At 37.1% G+C, this 19609-nt stretch overlaps 1 protein-coding gene across 5 annotated transcripts in view; it reads right to left on the bottom strand.

Moving 5' to 3' along the window:
• Window positions 1–19609, bottom strand: part of AP3B1 (adaptor related protein complex 3 subunit beta 1) — a 169388-nt gene that overhangs the window by 21537 nt on the left and 128242 nt on the right. For all 5 annotated transcript variants that reach the window (XM_062612402.1, XM_062612403.1, XM_062612404.1 and 2 more), the window contains 2 exons: window positions 8134–8365; window positions 5220–5304 (listed from right to left, as the gene is read on the bottom strand). In XM_062612402.1, coding sequence (XP_062468386.1) covers window positions 5220–5304; window positions 8134–8365 — 317 coding nt within the window. The remainder of the gene's footprint in view (window positions 1–5219; window positions 5305–8133; window positions 8366–19609) is intronic.

The following is a 19609-nucleotide window of genomic DNA, read 5'->3' as shown; positions in this document are numbered from 1 at the left end:
ATAGCCTGGGTTTTATACAGCTCTAACTGCTCAAAAGGACCACCTGACACCTCTGCTGTTAACAAACACACCACCCCCCTTTGCCCCAGTGATTAAAAAGATAGCAAGATATTCTTTGATAAACTATGAACTCTTCATAGTCTGCAAGCAGAAATTCCAACTGCTAGCTGTTCTTCAAAACCACTTTGTTCTTAACTTCACTTCAGCCAGCATCTGTTTTGCTTTGCATTACTTTAATTTTAGCGTACTTTAGTAAATTTCTTTTTCAGGCGGGGAAAATCATCCTCCCTTAGATCATTTGTTTTATTATACATTTTACAGACTAAATATAGAGCTTTTAATTGTTGACCAGCATCTCTATTACTACATCTTTATATTAGAGATGTAGTAATATCTAATTTAACAGGAGTAATTTGACAGTTCCATAGAACAATTCAGGTCAGAAGGGGCATCTGGAAATCAGCTGGTCCCTGGAAATCATCTGGTCCTACCTGATGACACTGCAAGACTAACATGTAATCCTTTAGAAGATGCATGGTTTTAACTTTTCTTTAGATGGCTGCAGTGGGAGCAGCACACACCTGCCATCTGAAGCCAATGCCCATTTTCCCTATTGTCTCTCCCCTTCATTTATCTGCCATGACAAAACACTTGAGGACAATGATGGCAACATCTTCTTTAAAACTAATGCAAATGATATTATGACTTGTGTATGAGTTCTTGTAAGATTCCACAACAGCAGCCTTCAAAGTCTTGAGTCTCAAAAGCTTTAACAAAATATTATTCTAATAAGAGGCTGAGGAATACTCTTTTATTTATATTATTATTTTTTACATCACTGTCCTGGGTTCAGCAGTAGCAGTCATTTTTTACCTCCTTGGTAGCTGGTGCAGTGCTGTGTTTTGACTTTCGGCCTGGGAACAGAGCTGATAACAAGGATATTTTGGTTTGGCCAAGGGCTTTGTGAGCCTCATGCTCTGTCAGGGAGGAGGGGAAGCCAGGAGGAAGCAGAGACAGGACACCTGACCCAAACTGACCAAAGAGGTATTCCATACCACAGCACGTCATGCCCAGGAGGTAACTGGGAGTTACCCGGAAGGGCTGGGAGACTGCAGGGCTGGAGGAGGCATCGGTCAGAGCTTGGTCGGCCTGGGGGGGGGGGGGGGGGTTATCGGTTGACTGGTGGTGAGATGTTGTATTCTCTTCCCCTGTTACTTCCTTTATCATTGTTATTATTGGTGGTAGCAGTAGTGATTTGTGTTATACCTTAGTTACTAAACTGTTCTTATCTCAACCCATAGGAGTTGCAATTTTTGATTCTCCTCTCTGACCCTCTGGGAGTAGGGGGAGGGAAAGAAGGGGGGGAGTAAGTGAACTAGTTGCCTGACTGGGTTTAAACCACGACAATCACTGATAGCTGCTTGACCCAGAATACACCTACTCAAATCCAGTTCACTATTTTTGTCTTGTATTCAAGAAATCTCCACAGATGAAAAAAAAAAAAAGAAAAAAAGGAAGAGGAGGAGCCATACACTAAGTTTCTGCAAAACATGGAATGGAGAAGGTTAGGAGACTTTGCTCATAGTCTTGCTGAAGAAAGGAAAAGACAGTTTCCTGCTTTTACAAGAAAAAAGGCTGAAGTGATAGAAGAAATGACAGCAGTGGTTCATGCCCAGACTCACTTTTTCCAGGATTCAAGAGAAAACACAGCAGTGTGGAAATACACAAAATCTGATAAGGAAAAATAAAATTCTGCAGTGGAGCTCTACAGTCAATCTGTATCATCAAGGATCTCTTCCTACCTTTCCTCTATGCAACGATGCCTATCTGCCTTGCAATGACTAACGTCTCTTACTGGGGGTTGTGAATATACGAATGCTTAACTAGGATTCAGTAAGCTACCAGACTGCCAATAACAAACTGCTTTATACTTCTATGTTGTGTATATCCTGCTTGCAAAATCTTAACAAAGTAACCCAAAAAGAAATTGTAAAGCTCACAAAAATCTTTTAAAACACTAAGTTCCTCCATTTATTCCTCTTTAACTTTCTGCTTGAGAGGCATGATTGTGCAGAACACCAGTGTGGCTGAAAGAACATGCCTCTGGAAGGAGGTCATACACGAAAAATAACCAGAAGAGATATTCTCTTACAAGTACATAATGTAAGCATCTTAATACACAATCTAATAATCGAAATAAATTAATTGGGACCAGTTTTCAAATTAAGGTATATCACCTCTTTTTAATTAGATGTGTGATATTGCTTAATAAAAATAGTATTTATGAGGTCTTCCAAGGCTCAGGCCTTAGAACTCTCCATAATGTAGTTTCTCCTTCATTGTCCTTGACTTGTACAACAGATTCAGAAGAGATCTAAATAGTTTATTACTCATATTAGTTTGTACTTCTTACAGTTTGTATTTATTGAACCACTAGTACAACAGCACATCCCCAAGCAGAGAGGTAGTGTTTGCTATGCAAAACACACAGACCATGATTGGCATCTAAGACCAATTGATCTACCCATTACCACTATGTCCCTACCCCCACAAGCTTTACTACAAAGCTATTGATTTAAACGCTGCCGATCGGTTTCCATTTTCTGATTTTGGGCAGGCCAATTAAGAAAGTGAGTAATTGTGATTACACTGCTTCAGGATCAATTACATTTGATGCAAGACAAAGTGCTCCTCTTACAACAACGTTAGGAAAATTATTTTGATCAGGAACATGCTACCACTGAACATGCCTCTAACAAAAATGCAAAATAACTGTCAATGTCTTTCATTAAGATATGTTAGCAGGAAAAACAAGAATATCAACACCTTTCCATGCACAGTATTTCAACTATATTTTGACTAACTTCTACAAGTAATTCTTCCGTTTGGACAAAAGGTTTTTAATAAATATGACAGGTCAAAAAGGCTGCAGCTGAGTCCTCTGAAATACTGCCCCTGAAACATCACACTGTGCAATTTCTTCAATAATATTGAACACTACCAGGATTTTGAACAATAGATTTTTTAACAGTAAAATAGCAATTTTAATGCAAAGAACATTTTATCTATTTTCATACTGTTTTCTAACAAGTAGTGTTAAAGCAACAAGGTCCTATCAATTAGCAAAGGAACAAAGTAAGCGATTCCTATTCTTAATTTAATTTTAAACTTAGCTTGAGCGCCTTGTCATTGGACTCACATTGTCCAAATCATTAAAATGAATACACCACTGAGGTCTGAGGCAAATCTATTTACAGTGATGTTACTCATAGTCTGGTCGGTGTTCAGGAATATTGATCTGTCTTGTTTGTCTAATAGGAAAATAATAAACAATTACTAGGCAATGTTGGAGAAAGTAATCAGTTTTTATATATCACTAATACAGCAGACCTCCCAAAACATAACGGTGATGATCTGCATAAAATCAATGTGCTATGCTACATTGCTTATCCTCATCACTGCTAAGATTCTCAGCAACAAATGGTCCAAGTTTGGAATCAAATCATTAGTATAGTGAAAATAGGTACTTGAAAAAAGAATCTCCTCTATTTAAAAAAAGAATGTTTCTGCTTGATAAACTGAGCATATTTTACTAAAAAAAAAACCAAACCCCAAGTATATTTAAGGAAAGAGAGCCTATCCTTTTGAAGCCATCATGAAATTGCATTGCCTAGAAGGGAACTTCCCTTTCCAAACAAACATAGCATCAGGCAACAGTCCAAAGCTGGTTCCAAATTCCAGCAAAGAGCATACAGACCAGCTATAACAACATGATACACGTAATATATATGGTGCAGACATCTTGCTGCAGGTACTAATAGCTTTAAAATGACTATACATGAGCATAGACTGTATAGGAACATGTTTGAGGAGTGGTAAAAACAAATAAATCTAATAATAAAAGCTCCTTGCCCAGACAGCAAGAAATTTTATTTTAGCAGTGATTCTTTTGGAGTCACTTGGGTACATTTCTATTATTAAGATTTTCCTGCTAACTTTAATAACCAGTAAGTTGCAAAAGCTGTGTTCAGTAGAACCACACTGAAATGTCTACAGTATTCAAGAAAAGGGCATGGAACTTTCTCAAAGGGTTTCCCCGCTAAACTGGAATGCAGCAACAAGAATGTCTATTCAATACCCAGAATATACAAAGTAGTGCTTCTTGCAACAAAATATGTCAGAAAACATTGTATCAAAATATGAAAAGAAAAAAAAAGGAGATCTATTTAGTTCCCCTGTATAGCTTCCACAACTATAAGCCTGGATAGCTCTTAAAAGAAGGTGTCTAGCTTTCTCCCATACATTCATTCCTACTGTTTGGACACTGCTACTGTAAATTTTCCCTGGTTTCAAATGCTAATGCGTAAAAGACTTCTCACTGGGTGAGCAAGCTCCCTGCTAGCCTACAATGCAACAGGAACTCATACAAAAGAACATCATCAATGTGCCATTAATGAGCATAAAAAGTGTAAATCAAGTATATAAGTCAAAATCTAGTTGGCCAGCCTGTTACTTTTCATTCTCCCTTTAATAATTTTAAATAATCTACAGCATGAGGAGGAATATGCTTCTTTGGTCAGCAAATTCTGGGGTTGGTTTCATGTAGTCATGTTACATAGATCACAAACAGCCATAATAAGCACTCGAGGTAGCAAAACTGCTCACACTATCCACTTTTTTGACTTGTGATTTCTTACAAGGAAGAAGCATACACAAAACACTCCAGCAGACTAGTCAGACCTGACTGCTCCCTTCAAGGTAGTGTTATTAAGAAGAATCCCAGGAAGAAGGGTAAATAATAAAGATGAAACTCAAGAACAGAGAAGCAATTCTACATCAGAAGAAGAGTTCACGCTTCTGCTTGGTATCATCTGCACCAGGGGAAAAAGCAGGACGTCCCAAACACAACCTGTCAGAGAGTTTTTGAATTTATACCTGTGATTTCAAACCTAGATTTGAGCTTACCATCAAATCTGTGGTTTTAGATGTAAGTGTGAAAAAATTCGGAAGACTGAAGTAAACTGATAATCCTTGTAACAGTAAAACCAAACACTAATTTCATCTTATTTCTCTAGAAACATCTTAGCTATACATCATGTTGTGAACTATTCTTCAATTTTTAAATAAACAGCAAGTCTGCTACTGCCAAGTAAACTTCCAATATACACTACTTGTGCCTCCAGATAGCAAAAAATCACCCTCCCTCCCCAGGAACTCACCATAACTGGAAACTGGCGATCTGAGTAGAATCACAGAAGTCAATACCCACTGAAACGGTAATGGATCCTGCAGGCTCAAGGCATTCTACATGAAAACATTTTTAATAGATAAACTACACATGCAAAGCTACAGAAAACCCCAGATGCAAACTCCCAAACTGTACACAATCAGAAAACATGTATTAAAACAGACAAACAAAACCCAAATCAAAACCTCCATAAAAATAGCTAATACCTGTAGCTCTAGATCAAGTAAGTATCACTCAAATGTCACTTAAGTGTCTTGGATTCCATCTCCCCACAGTCAGTGTACACGAAATGCTGCCCTTTTAGTCTTACAGCCCCACTATCAACAAAGTAAGAATTTTTCTTAGAAAGTTTAGGAAAATTTTTCGCAGAAAAAATACACTGAAGTTACATCATTTTACTTGTGTACAGATCCAGCACAGAGATTTTCAGTAACACCAGTTTGCAAATGTATGTAATAAAAACCCAATCTGGTTTGGTAAAAAAAATATGGCAAAAAACAATTACAAATATTAAAAAAATTACATTACCACACACAGTAATGAAAAAGACATGAACTTAAAATACTTCATATTTAGTATGATTTACTTATTTCTCAGTATTCTACTTTTATTAGTTACTGAAAGGAGTAGAAAGATTATAAACCAAAAATGGAAGATAATTTGGTGCTTTACAAGCAGTGCAGACGTGGGGACTTCTCAAATTAAGATATTAAAAGACATGCTCATCATTCTTAGTTTCCTGGCTATATCACTACACTGTTTTCTTAATGCTGTAGAGATAAGGTTTTGTTTTGGTAAGGAAGAAAAGCTCTTTCTTTACATAAGCAGAGGTACTAAGAAACAGCACTGCAGCAGTTTGACTTCTCAAGATTGCAAGAAAGGAAACCTAAAAGCACAGTTAAAATACAGGAATTCAAATAAAAATTATTGGGCGGGCAGGAAAGTGTCTAATTTCCAGTTTATTCACGGACCTATCTGATGCTTTTTAGGAAATAAAAAGTAGGCAGTGGCTCCACAACAACAGGAAACAAAATGTAACTGTTCAAGATTAAGGTCTGACAAATATGGAAAACGTGTATGCAGTTGAGCAAAGACTAATCTAATGCTAAGAAATAAAGAGAAAACAAAGCGTTTCAAGAGGTCTGTGTAAAGCATTGAAAGATTACAGGCTCATGCTCAAATTCAGACTAAACCTTACTGAAGTCTTTGATCTTACTGTTTTCCAATAGGGTTTCAAAGGCACCTAACCCAGCAAGAAAATACTGAGCACAGGGACTTAGCTAAAACAATTTGGTCCATTCCTACTGGCAAAATCAGGACAATTGCCAACATTATTTGCAGAGATGGTGGCAAAACTAGACACAGTCCAGTAGGAATACCTGTCTACACTGACACTTCTTTCATTTTTGCTGGGCAAATTAAAGGATGTGTTTTCCAAATGCTGAAAACAGAAGATACAGTTACAAGAACAGGGCATTTAAACTGAGCTACATAAAATGACAAAGAATGCAGAAAACCTGCATTCAGACAAGAAAAGCAACGTTTTTTGAAGGAACCACAGATGATATATTACTTATTTTCCACCGAAGAAACCAAAAGCTTCACAGGACATATGCCACAATAATGTCCTTCTTGGGGAAATAAATATTTAAAAGGTTAGGACTGGCTTGCAGAACTCAAGAAACCTGAAGTGGATAACTTACCTTTTTTTTTTTTTTTAATATAAGGGAAGTAGATGCTACTGTTCCCTAACTGTTATTGTGAGTAGTACAGTATCTCCTGGTCTGATTTACAGAAATACCAGTGTTCTACTTGTAAGCCTTTATGACTGTATTTCTTTAAAGGGAGGGATATAAATTAAGGCTGACGGTCAAAACTAACACGAAATCAGAACTCTGCACTGCAGCCTTCATCAGAGAAATAAACACTAAACAGTTTACTTAACACAAAAATTAGTATCTTTTCTAAAAGTAATCTTGATCAACTATGTATAATCGTAAAAATGAAATGGCTACAAGATTTTAACTCTGAAATAAACTGTAGCATTGTACAACTGCTTTTGTAGCTATTTGTTGTAAATCTGTAGAGCCTTTTCAATATTAAAAATATGTATTTCAATAGCATACAGCAATTCGAGACCAAGCATCTTTCTAATGATGCTAATGCTTTACTGAAAACACAAGTATACTCTTTTACTTCACTGCTGTACTTTAAGAACTTGTTTCTGTATTCTTCTAATGTGAGCTGGATTCACAGGATAATGTTCAGAATAGGAAGCTCCAGGAAGACCTTGTATCAGCCTTCCAGTACCTGAAAGAGACCTAGAAGAAATCTGCAGAAGGACTTTTCACAAGGGCATGTAGGGACTGAACATGGGGGAATGGCTTTAAACTGAAAGAGGGTAGATTTATATGAGTTATTAGGAAAAAAATATTCACTTTGAGGGTGGTGAGACACTGGAACAGGTTGTCCCAAAAGGCTGGACAGAAAATAATTGTGAATACAAATCAAAATCTCATTCTAAATAGTAGCCCATTATAGCCATTCTGGATTAAAGCTGTAAGAAAATCAAAGTTTGTGGGAAGACAGAAAAACTTTACTATATCAACTGGAACTGATATAAATGTTATTTGAAAAAGCAGGTAAGATTTCAGGCATGCAAATTGCTATCTAAGGAGTTATTTTTGATGTCAAATGCAAGTAGGGGAAAGATGAATTAATTTTTTGTTTGTATCAGATTATCTAAGAAAACACAGCTGCATGAGTATGTGTGTATGTATACATATCTATATGAGTACAGGCATGACTATGCAAACCCCCTTTGCTATGTTTAAAATTTTGCAAAGCATTAAGATTCTATATTTTTAAAGATAAGATACAATTACCTATTGGACTAAACTCATGCATCCTCATGCCTGGAGGTAATTTCTTCTCCTTGATGTGAATATTCTCTATCTTGTGATCAGTTGTGTTTGTTACTATCAATTGCACGGATACCATACGATCACCAAAAATGCATGGCTGTCTTGAGAAGCGATAGTGAGCTGCTAATCCTTTTCCACTCATTCGATGAAGCAGTTCATGTGTTTTTGTTGGCACAGAGACTTGGGTAGTGACCTGTTAAGTACAAAACAAGGGTTGGTGAATGTTGTAAGGAAAGAACAGATAAAATCACAATTAAATATTGCACTTTTCACCCAGCTAGAGCACCTGCTTTCTAGACATAATTTTAGTGAACTATAAACATGTAAGGACATATTCAAATTCACAAACAAATTTCAGTAATAGATATCAGATAACAGAATCTAAAAATAACATTTCTGGTGCTGAGAAATAGAAGCTTTATTTGCCTCACTTTCCATTATACACCTGTTTTCAGTATTTTAACTCTACTGTTATCTATCATCAATTTTTTTTCAGAGTTGGAGTTAAAATAATTATGTTGAGCCAACATGAAGTCTCATTTCCATTCCATCAGACCTCAAGGGTGACCCCAAACCCACGCTGTGCAGTGAAAGTAGAGTAAGACATTTTCATCTTCTCTTGTTAAAACCATCAAACAATGCGGCCTAACAATTCCATCAGGCAAATACTAAACCCACAGTGATATAGAGCAGAAGGATGTTGCCATTTTTAAAACATCCTTGCTGCCAGAAGGATATTTGGCTCCACTCTATCCTGAGGAAGTAGCATGAATAAAAGACGTTCAGTGTGCAAACAGATTTCCAGAAGATACCGCTGCAAAGGAACTCACAGTCATGGGTCAAAACTGCAAAAGCAAGGAATATGCAGATAACTGCAGAAAAGTGATTCTGAATTCTTTAAACAAGTTTTAAGGAAAGGCTAGGAAGTAACAGGCACAGTGACACCACACAAAACAGAACATGGAGGCTGAAAAAGCTGAATGCTCAGCATGAAAATCTCATTTGTCTGGTCAATGCACTATGAGCTGCTAAACTTTACTGTGCATCTGTTTTCACTGATGAGTGTTCATCTTCTTTTGCCCTACCAATAGTTCTGACTGTGTAACCAAGTGAAAGAGACAATTGCAAATAGTAGGACGTTCAAGACTCCAAGCAGGTAAGCAAGGAGAATGGGCTTTTATCTTGCCTTCTCTACAGAAGTCTTAAAGGTTGCTACATTTTCCTGACTACCACATTAAACATGGAGGGGCTGATCTGAAAAGTTAGTGAACACTTTCAGTAATATAAGAAGCTGGTAAGAGCTGGGATTTAAAGGCATGAGGTGTTACAAAAATGGAAAAGTGTCTGAACAACATCAGGCTGTAAAGAATCCTGTTGAAAAACTTCAGAAGTTAGAGAGCACATAACAAATTTGATCTTCAGCTCCGAGCACCTGTTTCTGAACTAGAAAGCCAGGCTAGTAAAATCCATCACTCAAATGAGTATCTGTAAAGACGAACTATTACATGTTTAGAAATGTGAGCATAACATTGGTGAAAGCTGAAGAAAACATGAGGAACCGAGTGTGTATTCAGAGGGTGCTTTGGAAGGTACATTAAGTTCCACACATATCATACTGAATGAAGAACAAACAATGAAGGAGGAAAGGCAGAAAATCTTTCCGCCCCCTCAAAACTCAATGAATGTGCGACTGTAATTAGAACACATACAGGATGTTACTGAGCAAAAACCTCTAGAAAAAACTTCCACATCAGATTTCACTTTCAACATTTTACCTGGTGTTTCTTTCTCTAACCTCCGGTATCAGTTTTCTCCATAAACAAATTAATGATTTCAGTCAATGGCTCAAAGTCCAAATGAAGACCAGTAACGAGTGGTGTCCCTCAGGGGTCAGTGTTGGGTCTGATCTTGTTCAATATCTTTGTCAGTAACATAAACAGTGGGATTGGTGCACCCTCAGCAAGTTTGCTGGCAACACTAAGCTGTGTGGTGCAGTTGACACAGTGGAGGGAAGGGATGTCATCCAGAGGGACCCTGACATGCTTGAGAGGTGGCCAATGCCAACCTCATAAAGTTCAACAATGCAGGCTGCTCAAGGAAGTGGTAAATGCTCCACCGCTGGCAGTGTTCAAGGCCGGGTAGGACAGGGCCTTGGCTGACATGGTCTAGTATGAGGTCTCCCTGCCCACTGCAGGGGGCTGGAATTGGAAGACCTTAAGTTCCTTCCCAGCCCTACCATTCTATGGTTCTATGACCTACCAGTAACTTTTAATTTGAAGACCAAAGGCAATTTTAGAATATGTCTGAACTGAGCAAACTCTAAAACCCCAACTTCGAATCTGTGCAATTTATTAATACTTTTAAAGTAAACTGGTGAACTTCTCATTTCCTTATCCCTGAAAGATCTCAGGAACAACACTTTTCATTTTCCCATCTGATCAAAAGAAAATACAGCTGCCTACAACAGAACACATAGCCAAATACTTAAATTTCTGTCCCTCTTTAAATGGTAGTAGTAATACCACTTGAAGAATACAGGCACCATAATTTTATAGAGAGTAATTTTTTTTCAGTCTAACAACTAGTCTCTGACGAGCATGAACTTACCTAACTCTTTTGTTCAAGAACATAGTTCAATGCGTTTTACAAGACCAATAATGACCAGGTATCTTTTTACTCCTGTGTCATTATACTGGCATAAATATATGATTAGGGTTACTTTTATGTAGTTTATCTTTGAATTATATTCATAAAGTAATGACTTTTGTGACAAGAGTTGAAGGGTGGGGTTCAAAGTGGCAGTGCTCATGCCATTGCTAACCAGTACAGTGACAAATGTCTCCTGACCATCTCTCAAAATGAGGATCAAAGGGCTAACCACACTTAGGGTTTTATGGTTAAGGTGAATCTTCCCACACCCCTTCCTGAAAACCTGGTTATTTGATTACCTCCCTGAAATAGTGGAGGCAAAGTAGTAAGCAGGACTAGAACCCTAAACTTCCAGAGAGCTGATTCTGGCCTCTTCAAAGACCTACTCAGAGGAATGTAATGAGATAGGGCTCTAGAAATCAAGGGAATCCAAGAGAGCTGGTCGATATTTAAGCACCACTTCCTCCAGGCTTAAGACCAGTGTATCCCCATGATGAAGAAATCAGGCAAAGGGGGCAGGAGACCTGTATGAATGAGCAGGGAGCTCCTAATAAGTCTTAAACACAAGAAAGAAATTTATGGGATGTGGAAAAAGGGACAGACCAAGTGGGAGGACTACAGGAACATTGTAAAGGGTATGCGACAAGGAAGGCCAAGGCCCATTTGCAATTGAGTCTGGCAAAGGACAATTAAGGACAACAAGAAGGGCTTCTGCAAGTGTACCAGCAGCAAAAGGAGGACTAGGGAAAATGTGGGGCTGCTGCTGAATCAGATGGGTTCACTGGTAACAGAAGACACAGAGAAGGCAGAATTACTGAATGCCTTCTTTGCCTCATTCTTTACTACTGAGGATGGTTCTCAGGAGTCCCAGATCTCAGAAGCAGGAGAAGGCTGGAGAAAGGAAGACTTCTCCCTGGTCTTAGAGGGTTGGGTTACAGACTGTCTAGACAGACTTAACATCCATAAATCTATGGGCCCTGATGGGATTCACCCACATTTCTGAGGGAGCTGGCAAATGTCGCTCTGTTATTCTCCATCATCTTTGAAAAATCATGCAGAACTGAAGAGGTGCCCAATGACTAAAGGAAGGCTAATGTCACTTTTATCTACAAAAGGGGCAAGAAGGAGTACTTGGGAAGCTACCGTCCAGTCATCTTCACATCCATCCCAGGAAAGGTGGTGGAACAGGTTGCTCTGGAGGTCATCACCAAGCATGTAGAAGAAAAGAAGGTCTTCAGGAGTAGTCAGCATGGGCTGACCAAGGGGAAAACTTGCTTGGCCAATCCAGTTGGAGGCTGTACTCAGCGGTGTTCCCCAGGGATCAATATCAGATCCAGTCTTATTCAACTTATCAATGCCCTGGATTTTTTTTTGTTTTGTTTTGTTTTGCTGATGATATGAAGCTAGGAGCAGTGGCTGATACACCTGGAGGCTGTGCTGCCATTCAGCGGGACCTTGATGGCCTGGAGAACTGGGCAGAGAGAAACCTAATATGATCCAACAAGGACAAGTGTAGGGCACTGCACCTCGGGAGGAAGAATCCCAAGGATGAGGACAGACTGGTGTTGACATGCTGTAAGAGCAGCTCAGCTGAGAGGGACCTGGGAGGAGTGTGGCCAGCAGGTTGAGGAGGTGACCCTTCCCCTCTACTAGTCCTATTCTGAAGACATTCAAAACCCGCCTGGATGCATTGCTGTGTAACCTGCTCTAGGTGGCCCTGCTTTGGGGTCTGGAGATGCATCATCAGAGGTCTCCTCCAACCCTAATGATTCTGTGACAAAACGTGACCAGATTTCTGGCCGTTGCAAAATGAATGGAAAAAGTACAAAATGTATGGACCTTCACAGTTCCTCAGAATTCAAAACATCTTGTAAATACAAACCCCAAACTTTAACAGATTAATCTGATTAGATTTCTGGAAATAACTGATAAGGTCAAACTCTCAAAAAACACCTCAGCTGCCAGGAAATAAGAAAGGGGTACTTCAAATAATAAATATCTTATTGATACATACATACAAAAGCAGTTACAAGGTATTAGCAGAATCACACTAGCACATGTTACTTAAACCACTGAGTTAAGGGATAAATCTTAAGTTTTAAGATGTATTTTAAGTCTTATTTTTAAGTTAAGCTTAGCCTTCAACTTTTAATATTTAGCTCAATTTGAGTTGACATGCGTAATAGAAAAGTAATGAAATGGTTCACTCATTTTTCATTAACAAGCTTACAAAATGTTTTATTCATGTTAAAACAAGTATTTTGAAGTATACTAGCTTATCTGTGTTAACATATAGGTAGTTTTATTGATATTATTTAATAGGAATGAAAACATAAAAATTTAGTAGTCAGAAGTCCAACATTTAGATACATATGCATACACGTATAGCAAAACCTTCTAACTAACTCAAACCTTTCTGAAACTGTCCTGTGATTTTTAGATTCTAATCTATGCCCCTTTTCGGCATTACTGCTCATGTTTTAGGCCTGATTTCACCCATGAGCCCACTTATTTTTATTTGCAGTATCATACTATACAGAGCCAGAGACAGGTAAAGGACAATCAGAATAATGACGTTATGTTTTAATTGTCTTCCTTCCCATAGAATGTGAATTTTCAGTTGCATTTAACGTGGCACTACTAGAAATAAATAAAATGCATATATGCTGAACAAAGGAATATAGTTCTGGAAAATTAAAATTCCCAAGCTCTCTACTTGTTAGCAAGGGTTTTGAGCTGGCAAAAGGTGGCGTGACTGTAATGCAGTCTATTTAACAGTCACATCAGTCTGGTAAACACAGTTTTTTGTTTTAATTCTAAAATACTTAATGCATAGAATTGCAATACTTGAAGAAACCCATAGGGCAGATACCTGCAACCACTCTGGAGTTAAAATAATCCTCCAGAGAGTTAACAGAACAAGAAGCATCTAGTAACCAGGAGAGAATCTCCTACAAATCTTACACAGCATATGTTTAAATAACAGAAGTCGTTTGTGTACCTTCAGATGGTTTATGAAAATAACCAATCAATTCTGCAGACACAACATTATTTCTAAAGGAAATCTATGTGACTCATGATGCCTGCAGATACACAGAGACAAACCACACATATTTTATCAGTTTATTACAGTAAGCAAATAAGCGTGGAATGAGAGTGCACATAACTGTCTACTTAATGCTTACTGAAACATTTATAAGAGCTGTTATCTCCCTAATAACAGACAGACAGTGTGCAATTTTAGAGAGGAGAAAAGCTTCATATTTTTTAACACTTCACTAAAAAGTAACTGAAGAGTGTAAAATGAAAAATACTCTGTGCAGTTAGCTGGTAATGGACCATATTATCAACTCAAGTTAGATTTATAGGATACAAACTAGTCACTAATAGTTATTTTATGACATAGCGTGTCTGCTTTTTTTTGGTGAAGATTATTAAGATTAAACTTGCAAAACTTTTTTTTTATACAGCTGTTTAGAATAACAGAAATAAAAGATTTTAAAATACAGACTGTCCTCCCACCCCAATTTGATTGAAAAACACCAGAAATTAAAAGTCAGCATAGAGACTCCACAGCAGTATCACGTGAACACCGTATTGGTGAGTCAGAGTGGGTCCCAGGCTAACTGCATGTGTTGAAAGATGATCCATCACCCTAAAAGCTGCTTCAAATATTTTTAAACTACTTCTTATGCAAGAAGGTAACATCAGAATTTTGCCTTAAAAATTCCCTACTCATTAACCATCTAAAGGGAAGTTTAAGATCACTGACAGCAGTTTTGGCTTTCTTTATACAACACAGCTGACTAGTTACAAACCACTGAATCCTCTGCAAATAAGCATGCTTTTTTCGCATGCTCAGTGAGTCTTCGATAACTAAGCTCAAGTTAATATAAAAAAATGGTTTCTATAATTATTTAAAATAAAGAGCATGATATAGTCTATTAAACCTACTGCAGAAAACAGAGCTGGACAGACTTTCTTATATGAATCATAGAATGCTTTGGGTTGCAACATACCTAACATATTATCATTGAGCATAAAATTATGTATGTTGCCTTTTTTATTTTGTGTTTGTTACTCAGCTTAATAATGCTGCAATAATAAGCATAGATTAATTTTTGATCCTGATTCAGAAATGTATATATGCTTGGATAAAACATGTATTACTGGAAAAAAATATTTGCTTCCAAGAATGATGATAATAATAGTTCTATTGCTCTAATTTACATTATATTAAAGCAGTCGACTGAATCATTTAATCTAAGTATCCCCTCTACTGCCCTCCTATTGGCAATATCCATGACATAATCCAAGAATTACCTATTGAGCTGTGAGAGCTATATCCTCTCTTACACTCACTGTAAGGCTATGCTCCAGTAACTTCGCAACAGCTAAGAGGAGAAGGGCTATCATGTAGCTCAACCACATTTACATGATCTTTCAACTGAAGCTAGGAGAGCAACTTGCTATAATTCTATAGTAGTAGAAAGATGGAAAACTAAGCAAACAAAGGAAAGACAACTACTGGCAGAAAACTACTCATGATCTTTTGCTCCACTATCAGTAACACATTGCCTCATAGTCACAAGGCAATGTTTTCCTTATATAGCTCTTAAAAACAAATCACAATTCATTAAAAAATACAACAAAAAGCAAAAAAAGAATGTAAGAAAAAAATGTCAACATCCTACTCTGCATCACTTCAAGATGCTGTAGCAAATCCCAGCATCAGAGCATACTTAAATTACACCAATATGGATTGCCAAACTAAGGACAGCATCCCTCTGATAGGGTCAGAGAAATCAAGCAAGGAAGCAAGCTCACATCTGCAGCCTAGAAAAGCAACAGGATACCACAATTCAATTTGGGCTATTTTATTGAGATGTACACTTGAGGACATAATGTCAAACTCTGGCAAATTTTTAAAATCACTTTTCACCAAAGGCACATTTAACTGGTTTACATCTACCAAAAAACTTCTAAAAGCCATGCCTGCTAGGTAGTCCTTCAATTTCTAGTACATCCGAACTCCTTTCTTTTTGCATCATCACTAATTTCTAGGCTCTACAATTCCCTAATGCTTAGTATGTCAATGAGGCTAACTGAAAGTCAGCATATCAATACTCTTATCTTTAGACCAGTGTTGATTTTAGACAGTGTCAGACAATAGAAAGTGAGTTCCAAAAATTCTTACTGAATTTCAACATTGATAAAATAATACTTGTGTCTCTAAAAACTTGAGAGGAAAACAAAAATCAACACCCCCAAATAGCTCTCATAGATCTTTATGTCACACACAGATGAATCTCAAACAAGAGAGCACTTTTACTATACTGCCCACAGTCTGCCTCTGTCAGGCTGGCAAAATTAACCCTTTTCTCTACCTTTTTTTACTCCAGTATTTGTATGGTCTCAAGTAGGTAGAAAATCATCTTTTCAAACAGCAGTATGTTCAAGGTAACCTGTGAATCTAGAGATACTAAAAATCTTTCATAACATGGTTCTCTTAAAATATAACCAAATAGATTTCCAGTTACTCTCTATCAGAATAAAAATTAAAAAGTATTCCTCTCAGAGCACAAAAATGACTACATAATCTAAAGGAACCAGAATTAGGCCTTAACCTGGAGTTCATGAATAGCAGAAAAATCTACTAGTCCCATACCAGATTAACCAAGCCCTGAGTGTACACTTGTTTTGTGTTTTATGTGCAACATGGGGCCAGTGAGACAGATTGCATTTTGCATGTATAATAGAGTTTAAGGCTTTTATACAACAACAACACATGGTTTTGTTCGAGATTTGGCATCTTTGCCTTCTCCTTCTGCTGAGCATAATGGATCACATGAATAATCCCATGAAAATATTAGCAAAATCTTTTTAAAAGCCACATAAGAAAGAATTTCAGTAGCAACAAAATGGGAATAGTCTCATGATTAAGTAAGGGTTATTACCCAAGCACAAAGGAAAGTACTGAATTCGGTATCATAATTATGGGCCACAAACCTTGGTATAAATTCAAAAGTGAAAATTCTTCACCATAGGTACTCTGGGATCACCACTGGATTATGAAAAGATTTAAACAGATAGGGAGGGAGAATTTTTTCTTAACTGCATTTTCAGAAAAAAAAAACCATACATTCAAGGGCTGAAACTGTATCCCAATCCAGGTTTCAACTTCTAGAATAACAGTGACCAAATCAACTGGTGAATTCAAACTATGCATGGGAAACCTCAAGATTTACCATAATTTTGTCCTATGTATGCTTCTATGAAGTAAAAAGATGACAAGCCTGGTGGTTAATGCATGTGTGTCTTTCATCAAGCAGCATGCTATTTTAAACTCCTCTGGAATAGTAATTAGCTGGTTTAAGGAAAAGACATTCTCTCAATATACAAACAAGTAATTTACTTCAATTTAGTGATTTGATGCTTTCAGTGACCACCTAACTTGAAATTCTGAGGAATACTTGAAGTAATTTTTGAGTTAGAAAAACAGAATAAGGTGGCAGCCTCACTTGATGTCCCAGTTATGAATTTGAAATAGTGGACGCTGCTGAGAGGGATTCTGGCATTGAGTCTAAATGAATTCAAAGAAGTTCCTATACATGGTTTCTAATACACTAGTTTGATTTTAGCAAATAGCCAGTACTCTAGAGACCTCTAAAGTTAAAATGTACTGAACCCTACCAGCTATAATGTATAATTTTGCACTTAGGGTTATACTATAACTACTCCCGCATATTGTTTTTTTTCCAATAGAAGCACCAAGTTCAAATTTTCCCCCAGAAAAGTACCTCTTTTGTCAGGATAAGCACACGAGGTAAGCTGAAACACTACACAGTATTACCTACCAGCTGAAGAGAACTCAGGCTATAAAACACTATATTTGATATAGCAAAGACATTTATGAATGCTGAAATGTAAATTACATCTTTGACAGCTTAATACAACTATACTTGCATCTTGGTCACTATATTTTTATTGAAAAATACAAGGCGTTATTTTGGCTTTTGTCAGGATGATCTCATCTATATTAGCACTTCCTCAATGTAGGTGTAGAATCTCTATATGTACTGGAATGTATTCCTTGTACATGATACTGATGTACCAATTTTCTCCAAGTTTTATTTCATCTTACATAAAATGCTTAAAGCTGAAAAAAAAATCTCTATTCCATACTTTTTGAAAATTAGCTGACCTGAGACCATTGCTAAAATACTGCATTTCTGTGTTCTATTTTCCTTGATCTTCACTTGATCACCCAATAGAGTTTGTAGTCTATTAAGAGACAAAGAGATTTATTTATACCCAGTTACCTTCAGCTTCCTTGTTTAAACTCAAAAGCACGTATTTTTTTTTTAATCTTTTTGAACTCAGAAACAAAATTCATGCCATCAAATGACTTATTCAGCCTCCATTACGACTTTTCAGACTCATTAAGAAGAAATGCCACTCAATTCCATTCATACACAGCTCAGAGGAATGTAAGCAACATGCAGAGCATACTGCCAAAGAAAACCTCACCCTGTGCATATCTCTAATAAAGACTACTGTACAGACACAGATCCTGAATATAAGTATGCTGCTTTATACAGTTGCTGTGGACAAAGTTAAGTCCCCCAGTTCATGACTGGAGGCAAAGTAGGTAGGTATTTTTTTCTCATTTACTTCTCAAATTGCCTTAGTACTAACTAATATAGAGTATTTATTCTACTATCATCTAAATCCTCCAAATACTGTTAGTCAACTGAGCACACATAGCAGCACGAAGACTGTGACAATGACCACTTATCAAAACATTTAAAAGCCACTTTTAATACACAGATGTATTTAATAATAGTTTAATTTTATGATTTATGTAGTAAGTAGATGTTCTAATGTTGCTCGTATTACAAAGCTCCTTCAGTGGAAACAACAGAATGATTTTTGTACATTTTTCATAAAAATATTTCAAACTAATAATAGCAAAAGTTTTTACACAAACCTTCCCTTACAGCCATGAACTCCTAAACTGAACTATACAACTAAAAGATCTACTTTACAGCCCTTACAAATGTAACTTTTCTGAATTTTTCTAGCATCTTTAAATCCAGAACATAGATGCTAGGGACTAGAAACACCAAGTGACACAGTATGCAGCCATATAAATACCTAAATATTTCCTAATCCAAATGATCAAACGTTCAAAATGAGAAATTTCATCAACAGCACAGCGACCCAAACTAATTCAGGAAGACTCCAGAACTAGGCATTGTTCACCAAGTCATTAGAAGAAAAGAATGCAAAAATATGGTGATTATGCCACTAACGTGAGCTTTTTAAATCACACCTCTTTGATGACACTATATGTAATCACAGCATGATTCAACAAAGTCACCTGTCTCTCCAATATCAGGAGTCTATGGCATAAGAGGACTGAAAACATTTCTAAGTGATTCTGGTCTGACAAAACAGTGGCACATCACTTAAAACTTTTTAAAAAAACAAACTTAACATGGGTCTGGAGGCAGGCAATGGAGGATATCCCACTTCCCTGCAACAGTTAGCAAGAACTTTTAGAGTGCATTACATCTGCATTGACATAATTTAAAAATTCCAAGTTACCTTACTTTTACAGCTGCAATGCCCTTGCCTCTAACTTATTTTGCACTGCTAGCCCACAAGTCATGTGGGAACTGGACTGTGCCAGGAACAGTATGACCTAAGTTAGCCCCAAGCATGGCTTCTTCTTTCAATGACAAAATATTTGTTTTCACAAACAAGTTTTAAGTTATTAACATTC

The sequence above is a fragment of the Pezoporus occidentalis genome, unplaced genomic scaffold (assembly GCF_034315485.1).
Source record: "Pezoporus occidentalis ecotype Australia unplaced genomic scaffold, CSIRO_AGI_Poc_V1 ctg16, whole genome shotgun sequence".
NCBI classification, from domain to species: Eukaryota; Metazoa; Chordata; class Aves; order Psittaciformes; family Psittacidae; genus Pezoporus; species Pezoporus occidentalis.
The sequence above is the reverse complement of the archived record's forward strand: the minus strand, read 5'-3'. Positions and strand labels throughout refer to the sequence as shown.